Raw genomic sequence first — 14,230 nt, 5'->3', positions numbered from 1 at the left:
AAAAATAGATTCATGTTGAAAACAAATCATGTATCTTGTTGGCAATCATTTAAAAGTATAATCAGCGATTTTGGTGGAAGTTGGCTAGAGCTAGCTGTTTTGAAAATCATAATCCAAACACGTAGAGTTATTTCAGATTTAACTCCAAAGCCACATACCCGTAACACATACTATAGTGCCTGAATGTACATAAAAACTTGGGAGATTTCTTAATTGATGGACAACATGACTGACAGGAAAGTAGAAACACCTCCTGATGGGTTGAATATTGATGGCTACATATTTTTTTTCTCCCATTTAGAGAACATGACCGCTGCTGGAAAGTGGCAAGAATGTTGCCAAATATGACAAATATTCTGGTGGACAAATCACTGACCACACCTTTACAGTACCAACCCAAGTAAAACTAATCCAGCTCTAGTAGGTGATTATAATTATAAAAACAGTAGGAGTCTCTTTACATAACCTTTTACACAGGCCATGAGGACCAGTTATATGCTCCCATAATGGCCATTGCCAACTAACTTCATTCATTTTTTATATCTCTTCAAATACAATCAAATACAATTTGATTCTATTCTAAGATCTTTATACAATATCTTAACATAATTACATAAGGTAAATATATATCGAATTAGCACAGTAGTGTTCAATCACATTGGGATCCAAACAGTAATTGTTACAATGTTACGTTTTGGAAAGACTAATATCTTGCATATGCAATACGAACTAGCACTAGATCATCGCTGGATCGTTGTTGTTTTTTTTTTCCATACACACATTAAAATTTTCAAACAGTTGTAATCAGGTTGGTTACATTTTTCCCCTGGAGGTAGGTGATTATATTTTAGACCCAGAAGTCCCTGCTAGCGTTCAACCTTGATTACTTGGTTTTATTTTTGTTCCGAAGGGCCTGCAATGTCCAGGGATTTAGATGTATGCCTCGTCGTTGGCTGCATTCACACTCTCGGGTTGCTGCTCGGGCCCATTCTCTTGGCTTTTGACCAGAACCGTAGGCTGAATCATTATCCTGAGACGCTGGGAAAAAAAAGAGGTGCGGAAAAAGAAAATAATTTTTGCTCCCTCCAGAGCAAATGCAGTTGTCAAATGCGGAGGCTCAAGGCAGCAAAACTACAAAATCAACCCGCTGATTGATTAGCCAATCAAGCTGTAATTGAAAGCTAACTCCTGACTTTTCACCTCCCTGTGGAGATTTGCTGATTCAAGTGTGCCTATCTCATGCGCAGCCGCTATCAGCTGAGACCTGAACGCTTTGTTCATAATTGCTAGTTTTGAATGACTATTTCCAGAAGCGCCTCGGTGCAAAAGCATACAAGGCGCCGCTTTGGTTTTCTTTTTGCAGATGCTTCATCCAAAATGGCTAATTTATCCAATCAGCCCTACATTCACTGAGCAGAATGCAAATTATCTGTACTAGATCAGATTCCAGAAGAAAGCCAGCATTCTCATTTTCTCCAAATGTATGTCATGCGTACAGTTATCTACAGCTCACTCACTGTATCTGCTGAGCAAATACACATACAGTTTAATCTTACCTCTTTGTAGGAGCCTTTTAATGTGAGGAACATGTAGCCCATGTAGCCAGGAATGAGGACCATAGAAGACAAGGCCATACACCAGCCGACACCCTGTCCCCACTTTGGGAACACATAATTATTCATGGTCACGGGAACCATCTGGATCGCACTGAACAAGAACACACCCTACAAATGCAAAAAAAATAACAGTAGCAATAATTTACTTCAAAGCTAGGAAGAATTATCACTGTTATTAGCATGTATTTTTGCTTTAATTACTTACAGCCACAATTAAAGGTGTAAACACCACCCAACATAATTTCCACCAAAGGCAAGGTTTGTATCCAATCATCTCTTCAATATTTCCATAGAACTTATTGACACCTTATAGACGGACAGGAAAAAAAGAAGAGCATTATACCAAAGTGTGCAATGGTCCATCACTTCATATTACTGCTGTGCAGACAACTGGGATATCAGCCCAGGAAAATAGCAAATAATGCAGTCATTTGCATAATCAAGCCTACTATGCGAAACAATTAAGAAGGCACAGATTCATAGAAATGTGTTCAAATGCAAAAGTGAATCTGACAGTGAGATTAGCATCAATTAAATGGATACTCTAACATAATGAGATGTTTCGTGTGAGGATTCTAAGATCATGGTGGACAATGTACTGAACCTGTCGACTGCCTTTTCATTACAAATTGTATCGAGTAAAACCACAACTATCTTTCTGCAATGTAAAAATATATATTTTGCATTTTCCTAGTTTTGGAAATGTTCCTTAATAATAATAATAATAATAATAATAATAATAATAATAATAATAATAATAAACAACTCAAATTATCAATGTACAACAATTTTTCCCCAGGTAATTGTTTTAGATGTGAGCCCTGTTCTCCAAATACAAGCCATTCTAGACAAGAAATTGATCAGAACCTCATTCACAGCTACCTCAGCATCTATAACACAGCAATAACGGTTGCCAGTGTCCTGTTTTACACCGTAGTGTCCAAGAAGGACACATCCAGGCTGGACAAACTGATCAGGTGGGCCAGCTCTGTGGTCGGCATGAAGCTGGACTCTCTGGTGGCGGAGAAGAGGACTATGGACAAACTATTGAACATCATGGACGAAGCCAGTCACCCTCTGCACACCGTCATCAGCAACCAGGGGAGCCTGTTCAGTGACAGAATGCTCCTTCCCAAGTGCAAGACGAACAGACTTAAAAACTCCTTTGTCCCTCATACCATCAGACTGTACAACTCCTCTCTGGGGGGGAGGAGGGGTAACAGGAGGACAGAGGACGGGAAGGAGCAGTAGCCTAGCCTAACAATAAGCAATACTGAACAATGTGCAATATAATGTGCAATATAAAGTGCAATACCTCTCCTGCTGCCCCCCTTCCCCATATCTTATTCTTTTTATATTTGTATGTAAATACTTAATTTATCTAGAAGTTTTTTTCTCTATTTTCTATTCTCTGTTTATCCTGTAATGATGCTGCTGGAATCTTAATTTCCCTGAGGCAACCCGCCCAAAGGGATCAATAAAGTTCTAATCTAATCTAATCTAATCTAATCTAATCTAATCTAATCTAATCTAATCTAATCTAATCTAATCTAATCTAATCTAATCTAATCTAATCTAATCTAATCTAATCTAATCTAATCTAATCTAATCACAAAGCATCTACAATACCATACAACCACCATACAGCTTGCAAATGATTTGAAATCTCTGAAGTTGCATAGTACTAGCACCCACTTAGAATCGTTTTGGAGGAGCAACAAAATGGATTTTATATTATAGAGAATTACACATTTAAATGGTACTGTATACTATACTGTGTACTACATATGTTTGTAGCATAATTATTTGGTCTTAAATGGACACAACACGGCTCGAAATTCCCGGTGGTCCGGTCGCCCGAGGTGACTTAATTTGTCATTTGGCGGGTAATCCCTGTCACTAGCCAGCCAGGCTGGCTAGTTGAAAATAAAAAAATATATATGAAGCGAAGATTCAGACACATCGTCACCTAAATCCGCCACATATTAAGTGTGTGCCGTGTCTGTGTTAATCGATGTGTTTATCGGCAGGACGGAAAATACCGAAGAATTCTGAATCACATCGTGTACGAGTCAGGCTGTCGTTTTTTTCACTACTGCGCATGCATATAACGCATCTCGTTGAATATCGCGGTAATCACGTTATCAAATTCAATAGATGTGGCCACATTATCGCCCATTTAAACACGTGTTTTTGTTGTTGTTTACATCTACATCTGCCAAAGCTACGTTGCGATGTGGAATTTTCTGAAAGGTGTACAGAAACCGCCAGAGACGGGGACAAAGCGACCTCGGTCTGAAGAGGAGAAAAAGGCCACCGATAAAGCGTACAAGAAGGAGAAACGACAAAGGACTTATAAGCAAACGTGGGAGCAGGGTAGGCCTTGGCTGCGATACGATTTTTATGGAATAATTTTTTTTTTCAAGTTGATTCCTAGTCAATATGAAGCTCCTAATGCTTTCTCTCTCATAAATGGTTAAATACAGAAAGCATGTTGCACATATTTTGGGTGCTATAGTCATGATAGTAAGCATATTTGTTTTCAATACTCATACACCAAGTTGCCAAGTTTTCCAATATATTATCATTTGTTGATATTATATTATGGTGCTCTGTGTTGTTCTCATTTACCGTATGTATTTAACAACAATATCAAAATACTCGGGTCTTGAAATAAATGCACATTAATCATGAACAATGGTAACTACTCTCTTTTGTGCTATTTTTGACAGAAGTAAAATTCATACATGAACAAATTTTGGCTAGTTGATTTTCTGTTTGGCTAGTTACCTTGGAAGGTAACTAGTCCGGCTGGCTGGTGAAAAAATATATGAATTTCTAGGCCTGCACAAGAATTTTTCAGCATTTCAGCAGGGTTATCATAACAAATTCCTGCAGATATACCTTATTTTCTGATAAGTTTCTATGACTTTTATGCATGCTCCTGTTGTTTATAATACAATGTTTTCTATTGTATTATACTATCTATAAGGATTTAATAAAAAGAGATTTAACATTCCTTAAATGATGCAACTGCCATCATATCCATAAGGGTGTTAACTCTCAGTGCTTGTGACTTGCTTTATAAAAGTCCCTGCCAAATTAATAACTAAAAATTACTTTACTGTAACATAAAGAGATGTATACCGTAGAACCAGGATATGGAGATGCACTCAAAGAACACCAAGAAGAGCAGACACATTCCACTGGCAGAGTAGTAATCGAAAATCTTGAACACATAGAGGCCACCCTGTCATAAAAAAAAAGATGCATCTAAAATGTGCTTGAGAAAACATTAATATACATATGTATATATTACTATATGGTTTACCTGACTTACATGAGTTAGTTATACTATTACAAATCACTTGTTCAAACATAGGCAGTTATCCTGGGTAATATTCATTCAGGGAATATGTGTGGTTTTAATTATAAATTGCCAAAGGTGGAAGGGGCTGAAGGAAGATCACATGCTGGAAGTGAAGTGTGTTTAGTGCATAGAGGAGGAGTTATGCAATCCAAAATAGTCAGTCAACCTACAAGTAGCCCACATTTTCTGGACAATAAGTCATTCAAACATATGACACACTCCCGAAATTCTGATTGCTCAAATAATGTTCATGCTTATTGTTGGATAGCAAATAACAAATGCACAAACGATCATAAACAACTATCCATATGGAATAGTCAAATATATGTTAAGCATGTTGCCATATTGTATATGTTACCTGAGGCCAAAAAGTTTTATTCTCCAGAAAATATGATTAAATTTGATTTAGGGAAAAGTGCTGTCAATGAAAGAAGAACCTGGGAAGCTCATTAGTTCACCACTGCCTTTCAGATTTTCCTGCAGAACACAGATACCTGTGCTTGTTGGAAGTGACTACATCCCATTAACAGCAATGTGATTTACTCACTAGGTATGCCATGGAGTTTGGCAAATATATACAGTACACTCAGTAATCAATGACAAGGTGACATATATAACCAAACTGTGAGTGTGCATACATACACACATACACACATTTAACTTATTTATTTATTTAAAAAAATAGACCCAAGATAAATATTAAATTTATGCATCTTCTTTTGGAGCCAAAAACTGTTTATGAATGCACAGCAAGCGATCTGCCTGCCCAAGAAACTCAAAACAAAGTCAATGCAGAGAGCAAGTAATTGATTTAAAGTATGCTTTGGTCACTGTATATTAGCAGACTGGGTACAGCCGGGTTTAGTCAGTTGACCGGAGATGTGCACAGACGTTCCAATTTATTCATTACTATGATGGACCAACTGATAGACCAATGGACTGATTACGCACAAAGCCTGGTTTAAGGATGATGCGACTATGTTACAGCAAAGTGAATGTCTAATATGTCCATAAAATTAGAATATAGGTTTACTGAACTAACAGGTAAGGAGGGCATTAGCCAGAGATACAACCAGGAGGCCAAGGGTAACTCTGAAAGAGCTGGAGAGATCCATAGCTCATATGGGAGAAGTGTTACCAGGACAACCATAGCCCAGACACACCACAAAGCTGGGCTTTATGAAACAGTGGCAAGTCATATGAAAGCTTGCCAAAAGACGTGTTGTATCCAGTATGTAGAAAAATGTTCTTAGGTCTGATGAGATCAAAATTGTTTTGGCCTTGGCAGAAAGTGCTATGTTTTTTAGCGAAGCTTTCAAATTACCCAATTTAAAAACAACTAACTACTGTCTTTTTTTTTTTAATGCCCAGTGACACTGGAAGCTACAATAAACACCAGCCTAGCTTACTATCTTGCAGGACATTGTTTCCCTAGCAGTAGGCTACAGACTATAAATCAAAATTAATACCTAAAACTGTTACGTCTTCAATCCAGTCCTTTTAAGTTCCTATACTATTTGTGCATAGCTGAGTATTCTTGCTAGCTGTGAAGAGTAATGAGCCATGCTTCTCAACATTATTTTGTTAATTAAAAATAGAAATGCAACATTTCCTTAATTCTACTCAATACTGATAAATAAAATGTGACTTTTCACTGTGCTCTATGTTTTTAACAAGTACACAGTAAAATTAACTACAGCAAGCATATTTTCTTCACAAGTACCCAACAAATCAACACGCTAACAAGAGATCTGCAAATGATATTTAAGCCACCTACATATTCAACCTTTTCTGGTCACACACCTTTATGTAACAGCTTGAGGTTACTGTACTGTTGAACTGATAACACTATAAAGCCATTAGCTCTCTCAGGGAAAATATTCGCTTGAGATGTTTATGTCCTCTTCACGCACAGTGATCCTACTTAATGCAGCTTCAAGGGCTTTCATTGTGCCTATGTGAGGTATTTTTGCCTGGCATACATTCAGAAGTATCATCACAATTATCCTTCAGCCTTTATCATTCCATAGGGTGTGTGAAAAGAGCTGTTATTCAGATAATTGGCAAATTCACTGTGCACATACCTGTGTGATGTTTGACAGTCCGATGATATAAGACACAAGGCAGACAGCAGCAATGAAGATTTCTCGTCGTCCTCGCAGTAAGCGGGGAAACTCGTCTACCAATGCAGTGATGAAACCCTCTACTGTACAGAACTGTGGGAATGAAATGCCATGATTAATCTCATATGCTTAGGAGAATAAAATGTCACTTCAAATGATGAGAACTATCAGCATCATGGATATGCACAGCATGCAGTGTAGCAGTTAATTTATGCAAAATGGATTATCTCAGGTGTACAGTCTAATATTTGTCAATTAACTGACTTTACCTGACTGTCAATTCCAAGCATAAGCAGCATGGAAAAGAACAGAATTGCCCAAAGTGGTGAAATGGGCAGCTGAGTAACAGCCTCTGGGTAAGCTAAAAATGCCAAGCCTGGACCTGAAAGAGGAAAAGCATACTGTTTTATTAATAAAAAAAAATAACTAAATGGAAAACATAAAACATTGTGAACAAAGCATCCAAATATGAGAAATTAACTGATGAATTGGAAGTGAAACGCATGAGAGACCAAGCAGAGTGCATTATTTTCTGTTATTTGGGGTGCTTTGTTGGGCATAAACCATGGATATTTACAAGAATTTTGGAGATGCTCAATAACTTTTTCTTATTCATAACCGAATAATTTTTTTTAAATTTTATATAATGTTCTAAACACCATGCTCTTCTCCCAGAGGATTACCATTGTATAATGGGCCTAATGGTTATGTGTCTTTGTATTCTTTTATCCAGTGATTCCACCTCTGTTTTTAGAGCATCACTGCTTCTCGGTCTTATTTACAAGCATAAAACCTCAGACAGTTACTGACTGCTGTAGGGAAAAACAAGGCATTCAAGTGTTTTAAGAGTGGCACTCAGTATGGAGCTGCAATTTTAAAGTCTGTCTAAACCTGACACACAACATACAAAGCTGCAATCACTGGCTTATGCGGCTTATAATATTCCCTTCCTGTAGCCTATAAATTATTTGTTGCTGCTTAAATCAATTTAATTCATTTTTTCTTGTTTTCTAAGATGACAGCAAAGCACTATATTTATCTGTGATCATATTTTTTAAATGTAATCTAACTTGGAGTGTCATAATTTAAGAAAATAGCATGCACCTGTCAGCTGAACAGAAACATACTATATCTTCTTTGGTCATGGTATAGTTCTTATTATTCTATCCACATTCACTGGATATGAGCAATCATGCACTCTTATTGGCTATTCTACTACTAGGATATCAGCTTATATACCGTAAGTAGAGAAAAACAAAATGGCGGCTTTATCAAATATTTAAAAGAAACTAGCGGAATATATAAGAATATAGAGCTAAAAGAATATAGTTATTTCCCCCTCCCCAGTATCTCCTGTTCTACACTCCAGCCCAGTCAGTGGCAGTAATGCACCTTTAAGTTGGTTTGCCAACCGCCAAAAAAACCAAAAAAAGAAGAACAAGAAGCAAATGGTGGAGCATGTTGTTGAACCAACCGAGGACAAAATAAAAAAAAAAACTCTACTCAAAAACAAAACCCCAAAAAATATTAAAAAGCAACAAAATATGGAATAAAAGTATTTGATGGTAAGAACATATCTTTTTTTCCAATAATTATTATTATGGAATTTTTCACAAATTGCTGTCATTTCGCCAGTTTGTTTACATTCTAAGTGGAAATGATTTTGTCAGACGTTTTGTATAAAGTTTTTATTTATTGAATTTGCAAAAAATAAAGATGATCTGTTTCTCAAAATCCAGTGAATGTGGATAGAATAAAACATTTATTCCACTCAATCTCATCATACATGGCTTATAACCAACTCAGTGCTATGTGCCTCGTTGGCTATCAGCTCAAGTACGACTCAATTTTGTGGAATAACTGTTAATTATCTCCCTCATCAAAAAACTTACTATGCAGGAATTGGCCACAGACGGCTCACGTGACATAACATAGTTCCATCATTGTTTAAGCAATGTATCTTGTGACGTCAAAAATAATTTAAAAAAAATGGATATGGTGTGAGTCAGTCATGGTATATCCTGGATATACCATGAACTGACGTCACAATTTCAAGCTATATGGCCGACTCGAGTTACAGCTGTGGCTCCGCGAGCATTTCTGTGTGTGTAGATCTACAGTATGTATCATGCCTAGCGAGGCAGGCGATCGCATGGTACATTGCACACACACAGGTCAAAGGTCGGTCCGACGTAATCAACAAACATGGTTGCCTCCAGTGAGTTTATGCCGAGATTCAATCTTAACACTTTTAGTTTGGAATTTTTTGATGAGGGATATAAATCAATATACCATGCACTGATAGGCACTGGTACTTATGGATTCTCTTCAGTGACGGGGCTGCGCCTCTCAGAAAATAGTGCTGGTCACCACAGAGAATCCATAATTTCAACTGGATCCTCTCAGTACATGGTATATTTGATTGTTATTACATTGATATGAGTTAGATTATGCAAAAACTTGCTTTTACAGTATTTTAATTATTATGTAGTTACCAGGCTAGACATCAGGTGTGATTGATTTCTGATGCCAAATCCAAAGGCTAATTTAACATCTGAAAATAATCTCCCACACATGTGAGCAAGTGATATAAATCCCAGTTACCTGATGCAGCTACATCGGCAATAGATCTCTTTGTGATGTGAGCCATGAAGCCCACAATGGAGAAAATGACAAATCCAGCAAACATGCTGGTGAAGGAGTTGATGCAGCATACAATAATAGAGTCCCTGTGGAATACACAAAAGGATATTATCTAGGGTTATTATATTGATCTCTTATCCTTCAACATTGATGAGGACTCATGCAGTCCATATTGTAAATGCCAGTGGCATTTCTCATCTGAAGGGTGAACCTTAAGAACTGATGGTTACACTGCTTTGTAGAGAAAGATCCTTTTTTTCCACTGAAAGCACATTGGTCTCAATTGAATGCCTGTTGTTAAGTCATGTAATTGCTCCATACTTGTAAACGTTGTTGTTGAAGGGGTTGTAGCTCCCAAGCGCGATCAGAGACCCGAGGCCAAGTCCATAGGAGAAGAAAATCTGAGTGGCAGCATCAAGCCACACCTGAGAAATGTGAAGGAGACACACAAAAGTGTACAATGATATTCTTGTCAGTATGCATGTCTGTGTCAGTTCAATATCATATGTGCAGCTATTTTTGCCTTTTTGTTATTATTTAGAAACATTCTTAAATGAATTTCCTTTGGAACTGTGAGTTTCTCTCTCGCTGTCTCCCTGAATGAAGGAGATCTTGGCCTCTGATCTGTTAATCACTTTGAAGGAAGCCTGCCCTCAGTGACTGTCAGTTTTGGTGAAAGAGGTGTGGTCTCTGTATGTCAGTCGGTCTCAAAGAGGTGTGGCCTCTGCATCTGTCAGCAGAAGGCATGACCTCTGTATCTGTTAGTCACTGTAAACAGGGTATGGCCTCTGCATCTTTCAGTCACTGCGAAGAAGGTGTGGCCTCAGAACTTGTCAGTCCCAGTGTGAGGGCGTGGTTTCTGCATCTGTCAGCAACTCTTGAAGGGGCGTGGCCTCTGCATGTCAGTCTCTCTGAAGGAGATGTGGCTTCAGTGCCCGTCAGTCCCCATCAAGGAGACTATCTATCTATTTATCTATCTTCAAATTGCATGGGAAATACAATAAGACATACTTCTGACTCCTTCAGCTTTTCAAAGTTAGGTGTGACATAGAACAAAATGCCCTCTTTAGCTCCAGGCAGCGTAACTCCACGGAAGAACAGGATAAGCAGCATGAAGTATGGATATGTGGCTGAAAAATAGACCACCTAAAAATAGACATACAGTGCATTAGAATGGTCAAGAACTAGTTATCTGTCAAGAGCTAGCTGTTTGTTGACTGAGTGTTAATCAATAGTATGCACACAGAAAATGTTAATAAAACAGATAACTACACAGATTAACACATTTCTACCATCCCAGAAATACTGTGACAGAAATCACACGTAAGCACCATATTGACAAGATGGGGAAAAAGAAAGAGAAAAAAAAAAAGCTTGCACTCTTACTTTTCCTGTCCAACCCACACCTTTCCAGATACAAAAGTAGACCAGGACCCATGCGATGGCTAGTGTTATTGCCAAGGGCACTCTAATCTCCCCTGGTTTTTCCAGACCATTCGTAAGCTGATGCACATTCCGTCTAAGGGCCACAGGGAAACATTATTAGTGTTGAAAGCATCTGACCTCAGACAAACTGTTATTGATAGAAGCTATTCCACTTAGTAAAAACACTGTCTTCATTCTTGATGCCCATCGTGTCAGCTAGAGCTGTCCGACAGCCAAACGGACACAATTGTTGCATTTTTGTGCAAATAACACTGGTCCTTTTTAGAAAGCCGGGGACAAAAAGATGGCGTTTTAGCATGCAAACGAGACTCCTGAATGCCAAAACTGTTCCAGTGAGTGTATGCCCTTACTCCCAAAACTCCACAACGGCGCTGGTCATGTTCGACGTGTTTGCCAAGCTGTAGTTGGAAAAGCATCGCTCTGTATTCCAGGGATTGTTGCAGGACTTCCATGGAAGGTCCTGAAATAGGGCAATGTTTTATTTAATGATCTAATATTTCAGAAATATCAATTTCTATTATACATGTTACACTATAATACATCATCACATAATTTGAGGACATTTAATCAATGTTTATTGGCAAGTAGGGCTATAATTATGATCTGGATTTGTTGAAATTATTCAGCCAATACAGGAATAAACTAGTTTTATTACACTTTATCATTAACACTTTATTTAAACATAAAGCAGTTTTATTATTCCAAACTGTACACTGAGCCAATGTTTATTCAAACTGATAAAATGTTGAAGTAAAATAACACTGCTCTTTTGACACCTTAATTGAGTATTATCTTAATCTTTAAATGCTAAATAATAAAAAAAATATATATATAATAAGCGAATAGATGTAAAATATTAACCAATCTGGAGTGATCTTTAGCTTTCCCAGTGTAGAAAAATAATATTAATGTTTAAGAAAGGTAAATCATTAATGATGAGTTAGTGATGCTAATGCACTAAAATCAATAAACATCTCACATTTACTGAGCCCTAATGCCATGGCCATTGTATTAAGTCTCTTGTTTGTGCACAAGGCTAAATACAATATAGTTATTTTTGTTTGCTTTATTTTTTGGTTTGCAATGTCTCTACTGTATGTTGATTTGCACCTGGGCTACCTAAAAATTTCATTATACTGTGTACCTGTGTCTATTACACCTGTGTAGTCCGAATGACACAAATGTTGATTCATTGTGATATAATTATGCTAAAGAACTTCTTACTGTGGTGAAGGAGTTGTATAGATAGTAAATGGCCCAGGCAATGATAACAATATAGTAGATGTTAAGCCAGAAAGACAGAACTGCTGCCGCCAGGCCGACACCTGTGAGCACAAACCAGAAATGTGGTATAATATAAATGTGAATTATAAATCTGACTGTAACATTCTTTGCATGCTACAATCTTGGGAATTTGCTATTATTCTGCACTTATTAAAAACAAACACAATGCTTCCTTAATTAGGTAACGGGAGATGATATGGGTTTAGATCCGGCATGTACATTTTTCTTTATATGATTACCTTTAAACATAGGAGCCAGTTTCCACACTCCAAGGCCACCGATGGAGGTGTACTGACCAAGAGAACACTCAAGTAGGAACAAGGGCATGCCAGCAAATATAAGTGTCAAAAAATACGGGATCAAGAAGGCTCCTAAAAAAAAAAAAATTAAAAAGATTAGAAAAAAATAGTATACGGATATCATAAAACCACTGAATCGTTTCTCAAATGTCGCATGGCTGCAATCTTGGATGCTTCGACAATGAGAAGCATTTCCAATACATCTGAAAATTAGAAGGAAGTATTAATTATTCAAGCTACTGATAAAATTAAATAGATTAATAATTAAAGGACAGTTCTGCAATTAAATGATTATATCAGAAAATAATAATAACAATCAAGTAAAAAAATATGGAAATATGAAAAGTAAAAGTCAAATTATTCACTATTCAAGCACGATTATTATTATTATTATTGTTATTGTCCTATTATTATTATTATTATTATTATTATTATAAACGTAAAATGACTGAGAGTGACACGTTTCTTTAATCCATATATATTTTTCTGGTTATTAAATAATTATTCATACAAAATTAAACATAAAAATAAAAAAGTCACAAGTAATAATAATAATAATAATAATAATAATAGCCTATTATTTAAAAAAAAAGTTAAAATGAGTGACAATGACACATTTATTTAATCTATATGCATCTGTTTTCATTAATTATTAGTACAAGATTAAACATTAATAATAATAATAATAATAATAATAATAATAACCTATTATTTTAAAAAAAAGTTAAAATGAGTGACAATGACACATTTATTTAATCTATATGCATCTGTTTTCATTAATTATTAGTACAAGATTAAACATTAATAATAATAATAATAATAACCTATTATTTAAAAAAAAGTTAAAATGAGTGACAATGACACATTTATTTAATCTATATGCATCTGTTTTCATTAATTATTAGTACAAGATTAAAAAAAAAAAAAAAAAAAAAAAAAAAAAATAATAATAATAATAATAATAATAATAATGTGTTTACCTCCGCCGTTTTTGCCGCACAGATAAGGGAACCTCCACACATTTCCGAGCCCGATGGCGTAACCGACGCACGAGAGCAGAAAGTCGAACTTGCCGGCCCACGTTTCCCGGTCCAGAAGCTCTTTTTTCTTCTGTACTTTGACCACCAGAGTCTTGGGCTTGTCGTTGGCTGCGGGCGCCGCGTTCAGCTCCGTTAGGACGTGTCCGTCTGAGGCTTTCGCGCCGTTCGTGGCCATGTCGCGCGGCTTGGCGGAGCTCCTGGCGCCCGGACGCGAGACTTCGGCACCGCTCCACGCGGACAGCAGCTTCGCGGCTCCGTGCCCTCAAAAACAAGCTCGACTCAGGCGGGGAAAATCTAGGAGCAACACAATTTCATCAGCGACCCTACACCTGAATACCAGAGCTCTACCGTCCACACAGCACCATCCGCAACCGTCCCGAGCGCCTCAGTAACGCGCTTTTTCCGGCCG

General features: G+C 37.1%; 1 protein-coding gene across 1 annotated transcript; it reads right to left on the bottom strand.

The window, feature by feature from the left end:
• Positions 1-930: 930 nt before the first annotated feature.
• On the bottom strand, positions 931-13,996 carry slc6a1b (solute carrier family 6 member 1b). The gene is made up of 14 exons (XM_060910263.1): positions 13,762-13,996; positions 12,722-12,853; positions 12,423-12,523; positions 11,549-11,658; positions 11,139-11,271; positions 10,764-10,898; positions 10,074-10,177; positions 9,714-9,838; positions 7,379-7,491; positions 7,071-7,202; positions 4,764-4,866; positions 1,822-1,922; positions 1,557-1,724; positions 931-1,038 (listed from the first exon to the last, which is right to left on the bottom strand). The coding sequence occupies exons 1-14, from the start codon at positions 13,994-13,996 to the stop codon at positions 931-933; spliced, it is 1,800 nt and encodes a 599-aa protein (XP_060766246.1).
• Between the last annotated feature and the right edge of the window lie 234 nt (positions 13,997-14,230).

The sequence above is a fragment of the Neoarius graeffei genome, chromosome 26 (genome assembly GCF_027579695.1).
Source record: "Neoarius graeffei isolate fNeoGra1 chromosome 26, fNeoGra1.pri, whole genome shotgun sequence".
In the NCBI taxonomy this organism is placed as follows: domain Eukaryota; kingdom Metazoa; phylum Chordata; class Actinopteri; order Siluriformes; family Ariidae; genus Neoarius; species Neoarius graeffei.
This window is presented reverse-complemented; position numbering and strand designations above follow the sequence as displayed.